The following is a 21,470-nucleotide window of genomic DNA, read 5'->3' on the forward strand; positions in this document are numbered from 1 at the left end:
ATTTTGGCATTTTTAAACTTGTTTCATGTTCCACAGCAAGTGAAGTCATCATTCTCCTGAGGCAGTGGTCAGAGTGTGCTGTGTGGGCAGTTAAAGCTCCAGGTGACAGGGCACAGCTCAGCTGAAAGTTCTTTAAGCACCACTCACTTTGTTTTGGACACACTCGATGTCAGAGGGGAAGTATTCAAGGTTAGAAATCTTGCTATTGTGAGACTGATTATTTTGGGTCCAATTTTCCCCTTGGCTCTAAGGAGGTCCTGAAGTCCCTGCGATCCTTCCCCCTGGAGCCAGCTAAAAGCTCCAGAGCTGGATCCAGGAGAACCTAGAAATGTTTTAAAGTGATGAAATGGAGACCTCGATTCTTTCTGGGAGTTGCTTATTGTATTGGTAGTCATGGGATTTGGTAGAACTTCCACCAAAACACAGCAGGAATCCAAGTGAATGTTCATTATCATTAATTCATAGGATTAATTAATTCAACTGCCCAGAGAAGCTGTGGCTGTCCCATCCCCAGAAGTGTCCAAGGCCAGGTTGAACAGGGCTTGGAGCAACCTGGGATAGTAGACACTATGGAATAAAAACTGCCCATGGGAGTTTTTAGATGTTCTGCAGCAGTGAGATTTTTGGAGCTGGTTTTAAACTCTTAGTGAAATACCTGAAACACAGTGGGTCACTTTGGCAGTTTGCAAAGTGTGTTTGTTCATTTTCTAGGACTTGAATTGACTCGCAGAAAGGATGAACAAGTGATTTGAGAAGCAGGATAATTGAACCAAAACGAGCCAGGCACGATGGTTCTTCTGAAATCACAGCAAACTGTGCCTGATGGGTTTTGTTGAGAAATGATCTTATGGGGCTGCTAATGGCATCGGGGCTGGGATTATTTTTTAATGGCAGAATTAGTGAGGAGCACTGCGTGCATGGGAAACGTGCCTGCCAGAACCTTTATTTTTTACCATGTGGTGACTTACAGTGAGCTCTGATCCAGCTCCAAATAAGACACGCTCATTTAAGCAACAATCCTAATTGGAGCAGCATCTCCCACCATGACAAGATTCCTGCTCCTGGCCCAAAGATGGGGATAGACTCGTTGGTAATGGGGTTCCTCCTGCCACAGCCAGCAATAAAGGCAGGCTGCTGTTATTTGGGAGCTGAGAGCCATTTAATATTCCAGCACTCGGCTGAGTTTGTCTCCAACTCCGGGAAATGCTGCATGGGAAGCGCTGAGCGGCGCAGATGATTCCCGTTGGGAAGGACACGCGTCGCTTGCTGTGTGTGCAGCCTTTCCAGAACGCTCCCACATGAAGGAGAATGGAGTGGGGCTGGAAGCAGGAGCCTGGCTTGGAAGATGTCCTGGATGTGGCCCTGTGTTTCGTGGTAGCGCAGCCAAAGAATTTGCCATGGAGCAGGGTTGTGCTTCCCAAGCAATGGGTGCACTTTCAAACAATTCATAAAAGTTTTTGTCGTCGGAATCTGTTCCAGATACACAAAAAGATTAGAAATAGAAATTGGAAATGCAAACCCCAGAGCCCCAGGAGCGGCTGAGGGAGCTGGGAACGGGGCTCAGCCTGGAGAAATGGAGGCTCAGGGGGAACCTTCTGGCTCTGCACAACTCCCTGACAGGAGGGGGCAGCCGGGGGGGGTCGGGCTCTGCTCCCCGGGAACAGGGACAGGAGGAGAGGGAACGGCCTCAGGCTGTGCCAGGGGAAGGCCAAGTTGGCTAGTGGGAAAAATTTCCTCATGGAAAAGGTTGTGAAGCATTGGAACAGGCTGCCCAAGGCAGTGGTGGAGTCACCATCCCTGGAAATGCTCCAAAAAGTGTGGATGCAGCACCTGGGGACAAGGCTCAGTGGTGAACCTGGAAGCGCTGGGTTGGCAGTTGGATTCGATGATCTTGAAGATCTTTTCCAACTTCCACAATTCCATGATTCTATGACTGGAGAAATGCAGGTCACCCAGTTTCACTTGGTATGTTAACTCCAAAACGAAATACTGTAAGTAAAATCCATAGGTTTTTAACATTCTCACTGCTCGGGGTCTCACAGTCTCCTGTGATGTTTTCTCTTGAGCTGACGGAAGAAATCTTACCTGGTCCTTGTTCAGATCCCTCCAGATCTCCAGCAATTAAATGGGCCACTTAAATGTTCTCCTGGCTGATATCTGCAAGGGTCACTCAATGAATCAAATTCCACTTCCAAATTACAAGTACTGTAGCACTGAGTATAATTCTGCATTTGTCTTTTAATGCATTAGAAACTCTCAGTGCAATAAAAGGTAAATGAGACAGGTCTCCATTTCCAGTTTGGTAACTGGTGGGTTACTGCACCTCTGCAGAAAAATATGGGATTAAGTTTTTCAGGAAAATGAGAGCTCTGATTGTAGCATTTTTTGCATCCCTTGCAAAGGGTTGAGAAGTGACATTATTTGCAAAGCTCTTCTAAGCTGTAGGTAATTATTTCCCTGGTATCTTGTATTATGTGGGAAATCACTGTTTAGAATCATTTTAGGTTGGAAAGCACCTCTAAAATCATCAAATCCAACCATTTAGTTGCTTCCTCAGCTATATTCCAGTTGCAGAATTCCTGAAACCTTCTAAAAATGTCATTTTTCCTGATCTCTGCTCAGCTCAGCATTCCTTGGGTGGTTGTAGCTTGGGTACAAAGATCCCAAAAGCCCAAACCCTGGAGCTTTGTGTTTTTCAGCATTTCAGCTTCCTGTCCTTTGAATCCCGTGGGATTTGGCTTTAGAGGTGGCTGCTCTGCATCTGGAGAAGGCTGGATGGACAGAAAGCTGGAATGCATCCAGTAGAGTCCTGTGAATTTTCCTTAAGCTCTCCAGGGCTATTTTGTTTAACCTTTGTGTAGTTGGAGTGTCCCTTCTAGGAAAGCAATTCCTGCCAGCCCCTGGAGCAGTTCGGTCACCAGCTCTGTAGTTAAACATCAGCTCTGCTTTCCAACCTTTTCTTCTTCATCACCTGAGATAAATGAATTTTGGTTTCAAAGGGGCCATAGTTTGTAATCTCACTGTAATTGTGATTTCGGTGTTGCTTTTGGTTTATTTGGTTTTGGTTGTATTGAATTGGGGAGGAAAAGAACTCAATTTTTGCCTCTCAGTTTTAAATTATTTTATTATTCCAATTCCATCAGAAGCTTGGGGAGGGAAGAGTTCCAAGAGCAAATCCCGGTTTGTACAAACAGGAGGCAGCATTGCAAAACCTGCCTGTTTTAACAAGTCAGGCAGAAATTGAGAAGAAAAATTAATTAGTTGTCCTCATGAATCCTTACCCTGATAGCTTCATGAGTAAGTAGAGAGAAGCTTTCCATGAGTTTCTTGAGCATTTCTGTTAAGTGCCCCCACAGAGATACTCGGTCTCACAAGACTGCAGTTTAATCTAGCTCAAGGACTTTCCAAACTCCACAAATCAAAGACCTCTTTTTTTTTTGTCTCCTTTTAAATCTGTACTCCAGGAGCATTTAAGAGCATCACTTAATGCTGGTGGGGTGTTAACGCTGAGCTGTGAAGCATTTCAGTGTCAATATGTTTTCAAATTTTCCCATGGAAAAAAATTAACTTGCACTTAATACATGTTTTCTGTATAGTTGTTGCTATTATCTTTTTTTTTTTTTAATGTGGTTAAATATATCCCTCTACTTATTGGAATAGCCTTTAAAATTCTTGGATGTTCAGCTTGATCAAATAACATGAGAGGTGTTTCCTCTCAAGCCCTGAATTCCTTCACCTTATGAATCCACGCTGCATTTTGCTCTTGCTATAAATGCAGTAAAAAAATCCAAAAGGCTCAGAATGAAACAAGATTTAATTTCTTTTTCTTTAGGAATTTCTCTTTACATTCTCAGGTGCGGATTTAAATGGGTGAAACCTGAAAATTTCTGGAGTTTTGTAGATTTCCATAGGTTATGCACTTGTGTGTGTGTGCACCCAAACCTACAATAATTTGTCCTGTGGATAAGCTGGTTTAAGGTATAGTTTTATGGAGACAGAAACTGTGACCTTACCAGTGTATGAGATTCAGAGACTTATATAGGAACAAGGTAAAACCACAGGTAGGAATTGCTGAATAATTACCTTTAGACCAACCTGAGCAAGAACCTTCCCAGGAGGACAAGCTCATTTAATGGTTCCTAAAACTCAATCTTGTGGATGTCAATGGTCATGCTTGATTATTTGCAGCAGTGTTTTATGAAAAAGCAATAAAAATGCATCGGGAGGGTACAGAGGAGGAAGGGGAACAACAAATGGGTTGAGTTTTTCACCGGGTCCCCTCGGTGTGCGCAGGTAGGGGCTGGTGTCGCGCGGCGCTGCCTCGGCTCGCTGAGATGTGTGGCTGTGTGTGTGTCTGCCCAAACCTGCCGTGCTCTGCTGCCTGATGAGCGACAGGAGACCAGCCAGGAGAGGGAGAAATTCTTGGTTTGTTTGAGAGAAAAAGCAATTACAGTTCCAGTGGAAGGATTAACCTGTTTTTGCAGGCCCTTCGGAGAGCCCCGCTAAAAGGCACAGAGCCTGGCAAGGGGAGGAAGTGCCATGTCCCACACTCTGGATTATTCCTGTTCTTAATCCCTTCTTTCCTCCCTTCTTCTTGGCTCTAAAAAATATCCCCCAGTAGCAAATCCTATAACCAAATAATCCCAATATCCGCTGGGTTATTTACCCAGGAGCACCCACACGCGTTCCTTACAGAGGGAGGCTCCTGCTATTCCCAGGAAATTGAGGAGCAGCGCTGTTGGGAGACGAGCTGGTCCTCACAAGGTTTGAGGTGTTAAGGTAGGCTGTGTTTTGGGGATGAAAAGCTGGTCCTCATGAGGTTTGAGGTGTTAAGGTAGGCTCAGTGTTTTGGGGATGAAACGCTGGCCTTTCGACCCTGGTTCTGTCCAGCTCGAGCTCTGGAAATAAACGAGTTTCCTGTGCCGCTCCAATCCCAGAACACAAAACTTCACACCAAGATGCCCCCACGGATAATTTGTCACATTTGGCACCTGCTACTAAGAAAAGAGCAAGAAGTGACCCGGTGCAGAGATGTAATCATCCTTCACCTTCCTGCCCGGGGTGGGAGCCGAGCGGGAACAATCCAGGAATTCTTTCAAGTCTGGGCCTCAGAGCCACCTCCAGCCACTGCTGGCTTCTGCCAACTTGTTACTTGTCAGAAATCCCCTGCATTAGGGTTCTTCAGGCCTTTTGAAGTAGATTGGCTGGAAAGGAAGAAATAGATTTTTTTTTGTTGTTGTTTTTTATATATATTGTTTTAGGAATGCTGTGAAGAAAGTTGTCTTGTGAGAGTAAATTGAAAGTCAGACCTGGATTTTATTTTTATACAGAGAGTGGGTTTTTTAGGAATATTGTGGAGGAAAGTTGTCTGGAAGGAGTAAATCCAAATTGGGAAATGGATTTTATTTTTATATGTATATATATATATATATATATATATATATATATATATATATATATATATATATAAGTTTTTTAGGAATGCTGTGGAAGAAAGTTGTCCTTGTAGGAGCAAATCTGAATTTGTACAATACTGTCATTCACTGCTCTCATTGTAGCCAAAGACCATTCATTTAAGAGTTGGACTTGGTGATCCTTGTGGTTCCCTCCAACTCAGAATATTCTGGGAACTACAGTGCATTTATTACCTGTAATTGCACCTGGCAGCATCTAAAACTTGTTTTTCTAAAAAAAAAAAGAAATTTATAAAATCACGATTTGGCCACAAAGTTCAGTGCAGCTACCATAGAAAAGTAAATATATTTTTGAAAGCTTTAATATAAGAGAAGCTGGAGTGCATAAAAATTGTTTAATCCTAGAGCTTTTGAGGGCTGAGGTGATAAGGCAGAAACACTGTGCAAAGCACAGGCATTATTTATGAAATGCTGCCATTTCAGCATCCGTGGAGGAGTTAGAACAGGAGCGTGTGCCCAGAGGAGATGCTCATTGCACAGGCAGGGAGCGCTGGGGGAGCCCAGAGCAGAGAGGAGCTGAGGTTTGGTTTGCTGGGTTCTGGTAACTTCCCTCCTGTGGCCATGGAGCCACAGGACCATGGCAGCTCCTTCTGCACAAGCGGAGCTGAGGGGAAAGAACGGGGAAATTTAACCCTTCCCAGACGGGGAGTTCACAGAGCAGCAGGAATAAAACCTGTTTGGTTTTGGGATTCCACTGGGAATTCCAGCCTCTGTTGCTACCAAGTTCTTGTAGGACGTGCTGGTGGCAGTTGTCCATTGTTCCATCCGTGGGGCTGGCCCCAAGGGAGAAGGAACATGGATTGGATCCCAAGTTTTCCATCGCCACCCTGACGGCATCACTCAGACTTTTTTCTCTATAGTCCTTCCCTCCCTCAGTGTGCACAGTTGGGCTGGTTTGGAGAAAACAGAGGCTGCTCTTGTCTTCTCCTGCAGCAGATCCCCGTTATGGGAATGTTGCTTGGATGCTCAGGGAAAGCTGTGTTTCCTGGTTTTCCAGTTAGAGAAGCTGTGGGATTTCTCCTTCAGGAAGGATGTGATAAATCTCAGGCTTTCAGTTGTTCTGAGAAAACGTTTCACTCTCAAGAAATTGTGTGCTGGGTAAGACCCCTGACGGTATGGAAAGCCTGGGGGTTTTTGGTGCTTGTTGCCAGTCAGGAATGACTCCCAAATTCCATTGACATAGGAGTTTCCAAAAAAATAGGCAACTCCAAGCTGTATCTGTTGAATTTTCCTCTTGAGGTTATCCATGTAAACCTCCAAACTGGACAGGAGAGGGAGAAAGGTGCCTTATCCATGTTCATTTGTGGATTTGCTGGACATTGTTTACTTCTTGAGCCTCAGTAGCATCTCTGCCACTGCTCTGCTTAGGAGGAGCAAACAGAGCAGGAGACATTCCAAATAATCCGTTTGAGGAGTAAGTGAGGATAATGCCAGGATCTGTAATTCAAGCTCATATTGCAAAGGTTCCAAAGGATTGGCTTCTGGACACGCTCTTAGGTGGTCCTTTCTTCCTTTGTTCAGACCTGTGAGGGGAAAAAAGGAAGATACAGATTTTAATGTTATTGCTGCCCTCAAAAGAGAGGGATTTGGGAGGGATTGTTCCATGTTCTCATTCCCAGGTCTTCATTTAGATAATGGGACTTCCCCTGACTGCAGGGAAGTCAATAAGGTTTATACCAGAGCCCTGGCACTCTATAAATTAAATATTAGGAGCAGTGTTTGAAGTTTAAAGCCCTCCCTCCTCCTCCAGCTCAGATTTTCTGCCGCTGTGCTTTTGTCTTTCTGCCTGAGCACCTTGCTGACAAGTGCTAATAACAAAATGCCAAGAGAGGGTCCAGTCGGAGTTACCACACATTAAACATTCTGAACTTGTCCTTTTGCTCATAGATTGTGCATAATTAATAATTAAACGGTTTCAGTTGTAATGGGTTGACCTCCCTGAACTGTTCATTATTCACAAGGCAAAGGCATCACTCAAACTTTTTTTCCTCTTGCCCTTCCCTTGCTCAGTGTGCACAGTTGGGCTGGTTTGGAGAAATCAGAGGCTGCTCTTGTCTTCTCCTGTGGCAGATCCCAGTTATGGAAATGTTGCTTGGATGCTCAGGGAAGCAGCCAGTCCTGGGAATAATGGTCCATGGATCCTCACAACCCTTGGTGTCTTTACTGCCATTTTAGCATCATCACCAGTATCGAGGTCTTTATGACAGTGGTCAAAAGCTGTGGCAGTTAATGAAAAGGAAACAACCATTTCCCAGTCAAAATTGAAAATAGCTGTTCCTCACTCCTTTAAAATCTTGGGTTTCTACTTTCTTTCCTTCTATTGTGTGATTTCATTTTGTAGGTGGGGAAAATAAGGCAGATTACCAGGGTGCAGCAAATGTGACCATATTGCATCACACAGTGTAGCTTTGCTTTATCTCCTTATATTCCCATCTTCTTGAGTGTCAGACAACATCTGGGAAACCTCAGGATACAAAACAGGCTGTATCTGCACGTCCTGGTACTTGAGCAGCTTGCTCTAGTGGAAGGTGTCCTCAAGATTCAACTTTGATTTCCTTGAGCCTCCCAAAAGGCTTTCTGTTTTTCAGGCAAATATCCGATAAATCTGTGTCCACAGTCTAAAATCCTCTGGATGACTCTTAAAGCATGTCCTGCTTCCATCCTGAGACCTGCTGTGTGTTCAGCTCCACCCTTCCACACAAAATCTCTTCCTCAGCTCCTGAGAGCAAACCAGCCCAGGCATGGCCATGGCCAGCAGGTCTGGATGGGGTTGAAATACCTGAATTGAACGGAAAAATATGCCCCCAAAAATGAAACAAAAAAATAGGATTTAACATTTACTTCCATCTAGGTGAAATTTTGTTAGGCAGGAGCCCCTTGTCCCCTGGCTGTGCTGCAGGACAGGAGCCACATAGTCCAGGGTTTTATGCTGATGTTGGAGCAACTTCTCCCCTTGCCTGGATGAGCCCAGAGGGTTTGGAATAACCAGAGTGGGATGCTGGTGGCTTCAGAGCAGCTCATCAGCTTCTCCTCCCCTCTCATAATGAGGTTTCTCTCCATTATGGGTTCGTCATCTCTTGTGAATGCAGAAATTATCACCTCCCAAATGAGTGTGAAGTGCTGGATGCCCATCCTGATCCCGCAGCGTGGACTGAGCCGAGCTGGCAGCCCCTTGGAGGGATGTTTGGGTTGCAACCAGCTCCTCACTTGCAGTTTAGTTAAAATAAACAGCAGGGGTAGATTGCTGGGCAGAGCCAGCTCCCCAGGGAATGGTCTCCCGTGGATTCCGTGCCCGGAGCATTCCCTACCTGTCCCTTTTTGGGTCCATCCCAGTGGCTTTAGGGAGAAGCCCAGGAGGGCTCTGCTGGGCAGGAGGGAAGGATGGGGAGAGGCCAATCCTGCTGGGCTCTGTCTGAGCAAGGTTGGCATTTTCCTCTGTGTTTTCTCTATTAATACAGATAATTTTCATGGGCAGTGCTTTGAAGTGGAGAAAGTTTAATTGTGCTGCTGATTTCCTTGTGTTCCCTCCACTCCCCAGCAGAAACGTTGCCTAGATTGCTGTCATTCCTAAGTTTGGAAACAATAACCTCTCGCTCACCCGGCCCGAGTTCAAAGAGAATTTGGCCACGTTCTATCAAACACTCCTTGTATTTAATAGAAGTCTTTGAAAATTGTCAAGCAATTTTGGCTTCTCCTTTTACTCTTCAGTTACTTTTGATTTAATTGTATTTTCCAGCAGTTTCCAATTGTTTGAATTGGAAACAAAGCCTTAATAAGAGTTCTAGTTAATTTTCTGTCTTGTAATTACCGATCTCATTTTTCTGATAATTGGCCACAGCAATTATATGTATATTTACTAATCACATAGGAGGCTCTGCAGTCGTGTCTATCTGCCACCATTGATAATGGCACACACATTGCAGAGGTGCTTTTATCATCTTCTTTTTTCCACTACATCAAAGCTATTTCCCCGTTCTCCATAATGAATACATGCATGCATTTGACACAGTTGTGTGCTAGAGAAATTGTTTGGCTCCCACCAAATGCTGCACGCTCCGAGTTTCTTGCCTGCAGCGCTGGAAGGTTGTATGTAATGATATATTGCTCATCCAAATGGCCAAAGCACTCCAAAGCACAGTGAGATTAAAATAAGTCATTCCTTTGTTAATTTAAATAGGTGCATGTATCATACTTTGCAGGGTACTTTGTGGAGGGATGTCAGGGAGGAAAAAAGACGCCGAAAGGTATTTTTAATAGCAAATGAGAATAGATGAGAATGGAGTCATTTGCAGCTGCGTGTTTTATGTGGCTCTCTTGTTCCAACTGTAGGTCTAATGAGATGACACTGTTAAAGTACTCTGCAGTGTAATTTCATTACATCCTGAGCTGTTACACTATAAACACAGTGGAGCTCTCCGTCATTCTTGGAAAAACTCCTAAATTCGCAAAGCCCTTCTTTGCAAATGGTGATGTTGTTTGTTCCCTGTTCCTAATCTTTTTTTTTTTTTTTCACTCGTGTTCTTCTCCTTTTTTTTTTTCTTTCGTAAATACTGGCTGGTTGTTTTGTTGTTTTCTACTACTAGCCTGGTAAATCCTGCTCTTTTTTTGTTGGGGTTTTTTTGTTTTGGTTTTTTTTTTTGGCTTTTAAAAATTCTTTTTGCCTTTTAAATCCTGAACAGGCAGCATATGAGGACAGCCTGGAAAATGAATAAGTGTAAATAAACATGAGTGTAAATAAATAGCGAATGCAGTGAAAGAAACAAAGGTCAACACAAGAATAATTTCACAGCTCTTTGTTAATTACAAGACCATTTGTGTGTTACTTAAATAATCATTAATTTCTCATTTACACTTTCCCTACCTTCCTTTTTACCCTGTGGCTATCATTGTCCTTTTTTCACCTCCCCTCAGTGTCTTTCCACATGTTTTTACCCATTGTGTAATACTCATTAGTTGAAATTCAGTGTTTTATAACACATTCTCTGAAGAATTTGTACCTTTCTCCCTCAAATTCTGCGTGTGAAAAGGGGGCTTTGTCGCTTCCGTGGGGTTATTATTCCTTGGGGTTGGGGGGGGGGGGGGGGGGTTTGGTGGGTGTGTGTGTTTTGTTTTGCTGTTATTTTGCTCTCCTCCTCAAAAAAAAATGATCTTCCCTGCTCCTGACTCCACTCCTTGTCTCGCTGCAATCCCAGGAATCGCCGGTGCTTCCAGCCGGGGAGTTCTCGGAGCCATTTGTGCACTTCATCACTCAATGGTGAGCTGGGTTTGCAAACGTGCCATGCCCTGGATGTAAATGATCCATGCCATTAACTCCAAGCTCCCCGAGACCTTATGGCTTTGCCTGCATCCTTTCCCAGAGAGCAGGGACTCGGGGGCCTTGGGCAGATGGGGCAGCAAAGCTGAGCAAACTGTTTAAATTATGTAAACGTTATTTACACAAAGGGTCGTAAAAGTACTTACAAGGGTTGGGGGTTTTGGGGTTGGTTTTTTTTCTTCTATTTTAATAAACCTCGGTGCTGAGACTTTAAGAATTCATCTCGGGGGGGAGTCTGCAAAAGTCATGTGTATAATATCATTATTTGGGGGGGGGGGGTAAATATTTCTTATAAAATTGCCTCGATGTTTAGGAAGGCAAGAGGCCTTGATGAATTCATTGGCTTCTCAGTAAGTAATTTTTACTGAGAGTCGTGATTTAAAACACACCACTGGGTATATTTGCTGTCCTTAAAACGGAATAGTTCATTGGAAACCTTTTAAATTAAAGGAGAATTGGGGAGAGGTTGTAGAATAAAGAATACGGTTCTTGAGTGAGTAGAGGATACAAATCTGGAGGGTGAGAGATCCTAAAGAAGCAAAGCAAAGGGAAAAACCTCTTTTTAACTGTCACACACCTCCCCAAAAACCAAATCATTTTAAAAGGGGAGGCATTTATGCACAGCAGAAGAAATAAGCTTGAATTTTGTAAAAATAAGTAGTGTTAGAGGGAGAAACATCCCCTCTTGCAGGGCTGGGTGCTCAGCTGAGTTAAATCTGATGGAGCCACCTGAGTGGGAGCTGTGGCTGGGTGGGAGCAGGAATCCAGGGATGTGCCCTTCTCCAGGGATGTACCTTCCCCCAGGCCCTCAGCCCCACACGGAGCTGTAGGTTGGGCTTTGCACATTTTGGGGTTTTCTGCCACATACCAGGGCCACTGCAGCAAAAGTGACCCCATAAAACTGAATTTTGAACAGATCATACAGGAGAAAGTATCTCTGAGGCCTGCCACAGTCTGTAACAAATACGGACACAAAAAGCAGCCTGACGATCAGTTAATTAAAGTAACTAAATAATTAAAGTTTGTGTAACAGAGGCCTCAGTTTTCAGTGGGTTCAGCTTACAAAGACCAAGGGTATTTAGAGGATTCTGCAGCACAATGCTGGGTGTGGAGCTCCAGGCTTTTATCCTCCCCAAAATATCGATGACAGACTGGTTTAAAAAAAGGAACGGAGGCAGAGGGGGGGATAACCTGTGTTAAAGTCTCCACAGATGTCAACCTGCAGCAGAAGTGATGGTGGCTAATAGCCTTGTGTTCCCTGGGGACGCAGCTACTTTGGACTGTCAGATTAGAACTGCTGCCTCAGACAGTTTGTGGGACTTGATTATTTGAGGGGCTTGGAGTTATTTGTAAGGGAAGGTAAATTGTGTCCTTAATATCTCCAATTTCCAGCACAGCTCATTTGGTGTTTTATATCCAGTGTTACATCAGCTTTCCAGTGGGGGGAATTAGTGCTTAAAAAAAAAAAAAGCAAATGAGGAGCAACTATATCTTATTTAAGCAATCAATTTGGAATAACCATGAGAGATGTCAAGTGAACAGCATCCCAGACTTTATGCCAGTCACTCCATAAAGCCTGGCTGTTTGGATGTAATCCAATTAGTCAGTAGGCAGCTCCTGATGGTCACCTCTGTGCCACGTTATTGTGTTCCCTCATGCAGCTAAGCACGGCCTCCACGAGCTAATTGCACCTGTTGCATGGAAAACTAGGACTGTTTGGATGAGAAACATGATCTTATAAACAGGTTAATGCTGTGTAATGAACTATCACCCTGCAGGGTAATGGAAATAAATGGGGGGAAATGAAGGTAGGAACCCCAGGGTATTGCGTGTGCTCCCGAAGCTGTTCAGCAGTGGAGTTGGATTTCCCACCTGTTTGGGTAATTCCTTGTGTTGAGCTGTGTCATAATCCCCATAAAAATGGGAATCAGCTCTCTCTGCCTCCTGAGCTGGCTGGTTTTTAGGGATCTCTGTATTTACACACTGTCCATGGTTACAAACAGTGTGGAGCCCTACATCCCATAAGGGAAGGCTGGGAGGGAGGAAAAACCCATTAATGTTTTGGTTACTGTTAGGAACCCTGTTTCCCATCAGCACCTGATAAAGTTAAGAAATACACTGAAATTCTTCGCTCTGTGATAAAAGAGATAAAATCCAATTCAATATTTAAACATTGAAAATAAATGAGCAGTTGTTTTGATATGAACATTTTGTTTTATGACACAGCATGAAGAAGCAGCCAAAGGAAAGGTCAGCACCTGAAGATTTAATGGTAAGTGAAACCTCAGTTTGGATTTGTCAGTGAATATTTTTTGGTCATTTACACAGAAATGTATCTATTTTTTCCTGCATTTTTCAGTGTGCTCAGTATATTTCTGCCTAAACTCTTTCTGCTTGTGCAGCAATTCCATATTTGCACAGGGCACCCAAACCAGAGGTGCAATAGTGATTCCACTGAAGCTGGTGGGTATTTTGCTGTTACCTCCACTTGTGATTTGGGGAGTTAATACAGAATTTTCACAGCCAGTATCGAGTTTCAATCAAAACCATTTTGATGCTTGATACGCGTTTTCTTCCAGTTTGTATGTCCAGGGATTACAGCTTAATGTAGGTCACTCCTTGTCAGCATTTGCCAGCCTCAACCTTCCCAAATGTGAAGATTGAAAACAGAGGATGTGGTTAAAATATGTATTTTAATGAAATGCAGGAGCCACTGTTTTCACTCATGTTGGTGTAAAATTAAATCAGATTGGCTGCAGAAGAATGAGAGAATATTAGGCCATGGTGTGTCCATGGAAGGGTTCTCAGGGTTGGAATATGAGCTGGGAGCCCCCTTCTTTTGCTGGCAATTGTCGTTTTTTCAATTATTACCTATTGCTATTTGCAGCAATTTATATGGAGTCATAATCCCCTCTGACTCAGCTATCTCTGATTTTTAAATGTTTCCTTACTGTCCTTTAAGTGCTGTTGGCTGTAACTCGAAAGCTTATCTAAAATCACCATCATTTATTTACTGTGGAATATATAGAGATAATTGGAATATAGGAATAATTGTAATGGATTTTAACAAGATCAAGACACTGGTGCATCCTCTCATTTCTTGCTTCCACGCTGGGAGCTGCAAGGAGAATAAACAAGTGTTTGTACTGCAGCAGTTCTCTAGTTAAAGGCTAATCTCTGATGGTGCCCAGGGGCAGGTATCTCACAACCCAGACTAGTCTCAACTGAGGTCCTGGTTAGGGAAGTATTTAACTGTGAATCTCATTTTAAGGATATTAACTTCACTAGACCTGCATTTGAAGTTGGGCACCTGCTTAAACACCTCGCTGAAATGAGGCCTTAAAGTTTAGGAGAGCCCCTCCACTTTGGGGTGTCTCATACCAAAGGCTTGCACTGCCTGTTTTTTGTCTTTTTTATTAACTTTTGATGGCTGGAAAATTCTTGCAGTTAGTCACATCTGAGAAAACTTGGAACAGGTTCTAGAGATGTAGACACATTTACCTTGTGCACTATTCTGCCATGGCTGGATGGCTCAGCTATTAAAACAATGGAATAGGGTTTCATAAAACCTCTATCTGTTTGTAAATGCACATTCTGGTGATGCAATAGGCCTGCCACTTATAAATAAAACATCTGCAGATCACACAGCCCCCCATAAGAGTGTGTGGATGTTTGTAAGCAATAACACCACTCCAGGGTGCAGAGCCATAAAAATGAGGCCAAAGGGTGAGTGCCTGCAGTACCAGGGAAGTGCACAGATTTATCTTTACAACTACATGCCCTGGAGTGTGCTAGTCCCCTTTAAAGGAGGTGTTTTGTAAAATTATTTGGAAATTCCAACACCCCTGGAAAAAAAAATAAATAAAAAATAAGCATTTCTACTTTTTAAACAGTTTAATGCATTTTCCCCCCTCCCTTCTATTCAGCTAGAAATGAACTTGCAACAACAACAAGTAGTAAAACAGGAGCTGTTCTCCAGTCAAACCCTTTATATTTTTGCTCTTCCCCAGTCTTGTCAAGGGGCACTTTATTTATAAAATTAATATGAAAATATACATTAGAATTATGTGCTATATGTGATATACACAGCATATCTGTGTCTAAATATGTGTGTAGAAATTAACATAATTGCTGGAAAACGGGGCCAGAAAAAAACCCCAAACTTTAAATATCACAGGATCACAGGATTATTGAGGTTGGGAAAGCCCTCCAAGGTCATCGAGTCCATTTTATCCCCACCTTGTCACAACCAGAGCAGAGCACTGAGTGCCACATTCCTTGAACACAAATATCCTGTGAGTTCTACAATTTCTCACCACTGTATCCTTCTAATTCCATGTCATCCATTCCTGAAGTTGCCGTGTGGTTCTGGTGGACGTAAGGAGTGGATAGAGGCGTGTAAATACTGGTGGATCTAAGGAGTGCCCAGAGTGATGCAGTGAAACCCTGAATCTTCAAGGTCACCTTATCACTGATTTAAACTAGAGCAGGATTTTTGTTCATTGAGTTTTGGGGGTTTTGTTTTATTTAAAAGCACCATGCCAGCAATGATGGGAGGTGTCCCACACAACCATCCTCACCCTCAGACAAACCAGAGCATCATCTTCCTCCCCTACCAACACCAACCATACTGGAAGTCACTATTTTGTAACCAATTCAGGATAATTAAAGACAGAAAGCAAAACGAAGGGAGCAGAAGATCAATCTTCTCCTCCTCTGCTGATAACCAGTGGGTTGTTAAATGCACATGAGGAGCTGACTAACAATACCTGAAGTGCCAGATTGGCACCTCTGCCGGAGTCCTGGGTCTGCAGCAGGGATGGATTCTCCCTGTCTATCCTGCAAGAAGCTCCTTTTTTATAAACCCAAAATGCCCATTTTGTCAGGAAGTAGGGCCGAAGCCGAGGCTGGATGAAATTCCTGTTTAAAGTCAGGCTTTTCTTTACCACAGATATCCATGTGCAGGTGAACACTGAATTTCTGTCACAGTTGGCGTGGACCAGGTTTCCATATTTATTTATTTTATTATTTATTTACTCACTGCCCTTTCTTCCATGTAGCCATCCCCAAACAAGATATCCCATTGGCTTTTCTGTACGTACATAATCAAATTAAGTGACTTGTTCCACAGGAGTGAAATAAGGAATTTCACCAAGTAATGAGAAAATTGTCCATCCAGGGAAAGGAACAACCTTAGAATTTACCAGTGGTCATTCTAAAGTTGCTTTAAAATGCTGCTCTTTTATCTCCAGTTTGTTCCCTCTTAAGAGAAAGGCAAAGAGTCAATTAAATTGAATATATTCCAGTATTATCACAGGGAAGACTGCACAGCATATTCCTCTCTGCCTCTCCTCTCCCTTTCTAGCATGAAAATCTCAACAATTCTTCTGTATAAAGAGATTTTTTCCCCTTTGCACTTGTGTTTTTTGCCAGAAACATGGAGTTTTCTGGCATCCCAGGCCTGGCTCCCAGGGCAGTGCATATTTAGGAGTTGTGGTGTGGCAGTCCAGGGAAGGTTTAAACTCCTGCCCAGAGTGCCCAGAGTCCAGGGAAGCACCCTGAGGCTGGGCTGGCTCCCGGGCTGTGGATGTGACTGTATTTACGGTACTTTCCCGAAGCTTTCCATTCTAAGCTCTATTTAATGGAATCTATGCATAGTAAGTAATCAGGTCAGAGAGAAGCAACATCCCCTGTTTGAGATCAATCGCTGGCTAATACTTTATCTAGGCCACTTTATTATCTCATGCTGATTCCATTCCCATTCTCCTCCTCCTTTGTAGCGTGCACTTCAGCTGTGGTAAAAGTACGGCTCGCATACATATTAAAAACATATACCCATTCTATCTGTATGTAAATGTGGGAGACACAGCTGGATATTGCAGGAGTTTGATTTACTAATAGTTATTATCTGTTCTAGCTGTTCAGAGGCAAAGAGAGTTGCAGAAAACAAGCTAGCGCAGAAATTGCCTTTATGATATCACTACCCTGCTTTGGTAATTGTTTAAAATCTCTTCTTTAGCTGCAAGCTTGGCCTTTTCTTCAGCAGATTGTTGGTGCTTTTTGGAATTGCTGGAGTCTCTGGGCGAGGTTTTTTTTGTTAGTGCAGCATTGAACTCTTCCGTGCTACATCTGGCTGTTGAAACGAAAGGCGTTTACGTGAAGAAATTGTATTGGAAACACGGCAAGTCGGGAATGGAGCAGTTATTCCCTTATGCTTTCCTGTGGAGGCATCAAAACACAGTCTTTAGGATGCTGCTGGATTTCTCAAGGAAAGATCGGGCAGAGGGTCCAGTCACCTCCTGCACTCGATCACTTTTGCACAGATGTAATGATTTTTGTTCAAGTTGTCCAATTTTAAACACGACCACGAGCTTTCTCCTTTTAAAAATTCAAATTCCTGATGCTTCTGATGTTGGTGTTTTATTAATTTAGAAGGTTGTGTGATAAATTGTACATCATCTGTGTCAAAGCCACTGACGTGCTGGAAAACATGTTCTCCTTTGGTATTTTATTTATTTTAATGCCTAATGCAATTTTGAAATTTCCCATTCCTATGCATCCAGCAATCCCTCTCTCCATTCCAGGAATGGCTGTAGACCAGGCACCCTGATTTTATTGGCTATGATGGGGGTTTTTCCCAGATAAATAGTAGTTTGTGTATTTAAACATTTTAAGACATGGATCAAGATGTTAGAGACTCTCAAAAATGGCTGTTCCCACATCTCCAACAACTACAGGCAATTAAAAATGTGAAGCTTTTAAGTAGCTGCATTTTAAGTAGCTGTATTTTATGAAGCTTTATTTTAGAGGGTCTGGACAGCAGCAAAACATACTTGCAGTTCGTTGTGTTAAACCCCTGCTTTCAGCTCTCAGGAAACACTTTCATGGTTTAAACAAACAAATGGAGGATCAGCATAATCCTGCCTGGATTTTCATCTAAACCTCCCAAATAAAGCCAATAAAACACTGGTGCTTAGGTTTGTCAGTAAAAGGGCTTTCCCCTAGCAGCATTGGAGCAGTGACATCACTGAGTAGCCAGGCTGGGTTTTGGATGGTGCTGATTTTGGGAGAGACCAGAGGGCTGGATGCACTTTGCTTTTCACAAACACACCCCAGAGATCTTGTGGGATGAGCCTTAGAGGTCCATGGTTGTTGTCTGCACCTGTGCAGATGTTGCTGATCACCGGGAGCCAAGAATTTTCCCTCTTTGGCCACTTTTTTTATCCTGAGCTGGTGCAGGATCTCCCATCAGGGATGATTTGTCCAGCATAAAATTGTCTGTGCTTGGGCCTGTGATGAATGGCTCTGTTTGCAAATGTTCATACTCTCCTCTGTCACAGCGATCCCAGTCACTCACTCCATGACGAGGGGAAGTTCTGACAGACACCAAACACATGCAGATGGGAAGGAAGGGGCTCTCTCCTGGTTTCCCAAGGAAAAAAGTACAGAGCCAAGTATTCTAGCTGTTGTAAATACAGAATTGTTTAGGTTGGAAAAGGCTTTTTAGGATCATCCAGTTCAACCGTGAAATATATGTGATAAATAATAAACTGGATCTTCAATCTCTCAGTTCAGACATACAGTGGACAAGGAGTTCTGGATCAAATCCTGGACACACTGAAGGCAATATAAAAATTTATATTGAGGCAAGGATTTCACACCAGGGCTCAGGATGCTCCTGTCATGTGTGTTCATTATCTTCCGAGCTCAAGGTAGCTTAAGAGGAAAAATATGTGTTTCTTCAGGTGGCAGCATTGCTCACTGAGCTGAAATTGGGAAAGGTGGGTCAGGGATATTTCCCCCTCTGTCTTGCAAAAAAAAAAAAAAAAGGGGGGGGGGGAAGCCATCTCTGTCCTTGGGGGTGTGAGCTGTTCTTCTTTGTCACTTGAGAAATCAGCTCTCGAAATGGAGAAATACATTCTATCAGTGTCACTAACTCCAGCAATTACCCAAGAGGAAGATGGTGACAGGGTTAAGGGGTGAGCTCTGGGGTTTGAAGGCGTTACCTTCATTCCCTGCCTTCTGCACCCATTGCCATGGGATCACCCAATTCCTACAGCAAACAGGAACATCTGACTTCCCCTTTCTAACATGCCCTAGGGCTGCAAATATAGCAGCACTTCCCAGTGAAATGTGAAAAGGAATAACTTGACTTGGCTCGAAGAGGTGTTGAAAACCTAAGGAAATTGGACAAAAACAAATTGGCAACAGCTTAGAGGGATACAGTTCATATTTTTTGGTTACTTGAGTCTCCTGGGCTTTGCAGTTTAATTTGAGCAAATGTTTCATTTGGCACTGCTGGTTGTTCAGTAGTTCTCCAGGCACAGGGACAAATATTTACATCTCACTCATTTTGGTAGCAGAATTGCAAATCTTTCAATTACTGTATATTGAGAAGTTGTACATATGCCTTGTTGATATTTTATGTCAGCTGTCTTCACTACGTATTTATTTTTTAAAAATATATAAAAATAAATCTGTTTGGAGTTCCAAAATAAGATCCATATCTTTAAATCCCAGAATACTGTCCTTTCTATTCATTCCAAATCCATCAAGGAATTTGCTCTAACAGGCAACTGTTGAAATCCATGTACGATTTTTATTTGTGTAATGAAATTGGTATTTTAAATGTATTCAGACACTCTGCATAGATTAAAATGGCTGGTGCTTGTGCAGTACCAGCTACTTGTGGGTCTCTAGTCCAATTAGCACCTCAGGACACTCCTGCAGTATTAAATAAGAGTAATAATTGCCTATGAATAAGCAGAGTATAAAGCAGGAGATAGAGATATGGCTTCTTAGTGACCTGTGTGCATTATGCCTCAAATCCCTTAATCAGATTTGTGCCGCTTGATTCTTCCATCCGCAGAAATTCAGCTGGAGGATCAGGGCCTAAAGTAGTAAAAAATCAATTAATACGACTTTCTAATTTGTGCAGTTGACACAAAAAAAAAAAAAAAAAAGCATATAAATAGGGGACATTTTTCTCCTGAAGAGGGGCCGTGCTGAAAGATTTTTTTAATTGGATTTTCATTGTGATTGACAGCGCTTGATTATGACAGTAACTTTATTTGGCTGGACTGTTAGAGTCCCCTTGTTCAGGGTGTTTTTTTTTCTTTTTTCCCCATCAAAGGCCTTTTTTCTCCGTGGCATTCCCGGCGGAGCGGCGGAGCCTGTGAAAGAGCCTTTTAGCACCTTTGTTGCCGCCATCCCTGGTGACGATTGGGCCCAGCTGGTTGCGGGTCGCAAAATGCGCCTCTCACAAAGAGAAATCTCCCTCGCCTCCATAATTTTAAGAGCCCCAGAAACCTGTTGAGGATTAGAAGTAGCTTTAGATGTGAAATGAGTGTTAAGTATTAGTAATCGGGAGATTAGGGCCCCGGGGACAACGGGAGATAAACAACCGCAATTAAGGCAAATCTGCCAGAGTAAACAAAATTGAGCAGAAACAGATGCCCTCGCCATTTTGGGGGATTGATTGGAGGGCACCGAGGAATCGATTTTTGTCTTGTTTACACTTCCAAACCCCGGTGATAAACTGGGAGGCTAAATATTTCATAGCGCCTGATTTTAGTTAATTTTTCTCGGCTCCTCACAGTGACCAGGCCCGGCCTCGCTCAGCCTTCACAGGGAGCAGCTAATTGCCTATGAAGGGCCCCTGTGTTTAAATGGGCTTGACAGGAATTTAAATTTTGTTTCAATCAACCTCTGCTCACAGCCTGCTCCAGTTTCTAATTTTTAAATTAAACATGGGGGTTTTTTTTGTTTGTTTTTTTTTTAAGCCATGGCCTCCCCTCCAGAGCCGGCTGCTCACGCTCCCACCCGGGGCAGCGCTCAGAACACGCAGCTTTAATCAGGCTGGAACACCAAAACACAGCCGTGGAAAAGTTCATTGTCCCATAAATGTGCATCTGCTTGCTCAGATTTGATGGGAGAGGTTGGGGGAAACACTCAGCTGGTGTAAATCAGGATGAGCGTGTGCCTGCTGGGCTGGGGAGAGCCAGGTTTCCACCAGGGAAAGGCTCCCTGTTGGATTAAAATACAACTCTGAGAGTGGAAATGGTGTTCATGGCCTCGGTTGTTGTTCAGTGACCTTGGGAGAGAGTCAAAGGAATTTCTATTTTTTTTCCCAAGCCAACTAGTGGTGATATATTCTGCCTTCTCCGTGTTTTCAGCAGGGCTCTGTGCATTTATTCCAACATCATTTCATACCTGAGCTTTCTCTGCTCCTCAGATGAGGGGATTTGGCAGCGCATTCACCTCGATCATTTAATACTTTATTTAGTCCCTTTACAAAGCCTGGCAAACACGGGGATGTTGTTTTGCACTCCGTGCAGGCAGTATGAAGCCGTGGAATGCAGGATGATCGTAGTGGTACTTTTAAAAACAACTTGTTCATTTGCAGAAACTTCATCACAAAAATGCTAACGAAGTACGAGCTGTTTCGTTCTCCCGTTTTGCTTCCAGCCACATCATTTTCAGGGGTTTTTTTGCTTTTGTTAATTGTTGTTATTTGTGTGTGTGTATGCACACAGCATTTTCTTCTCCAAGGTTTGGGTGAAAAACATTTAGGAGATTGTTTCAGTTTACTTCAGCTTAGTAATTTGCTTAGCAATTTTTTTTTTCTCAGCAGAAAAACTTGGGGAAAACAGTTGTTTTCTTCACCCTTCTCTCCCAGTCTA

At 43.1% G+C, this 21,470-nt stretch overlaps 1 protein-coding gene across 2 annotated transcripts in view; it reads left to right on the forward strand.

The window, feature by feature from the left end:
- The window catches only part of MAP2K5 (mitogen-activated protein kinase kinase 5), a 120,036-nt gene that overhangs the window by 90,328 nt on the left and 8,238 nt on the right, over window positions 1–21,470 (forward strand). For both annotated transcript variants that reach the window (XM_069025783.1, XM_069025784.1), the window contains 2 exons: window positions 10,667–10,728; window positions 13,015–13,060. In XM_069025783.1, coding sequence (XP_068881884.1) covers window positions 10,667–10,728; window positions 13,015–13,060 — 108 coding nt within the window. The remainder of the gene's footprint in view (window positions 1–10,666; window positions 10,729–13,014; window positions 13,061–21,470) is intronic.

Source organism: Aphelocoma coerulescens, chromosome 10, assembly GCF_041296385.1.
Source record: "Aphelocoma coerulescens isolate FSJ_1873_10779 chromosome 10, UR_Acoe_1.0, whole genome shotgun sequence".
NCBI lineage: Eukaryota > Metazoa > Chordata > Aves > Passeriformes > Corvidae > Aphelocoma > Aphelocoma coerulescens.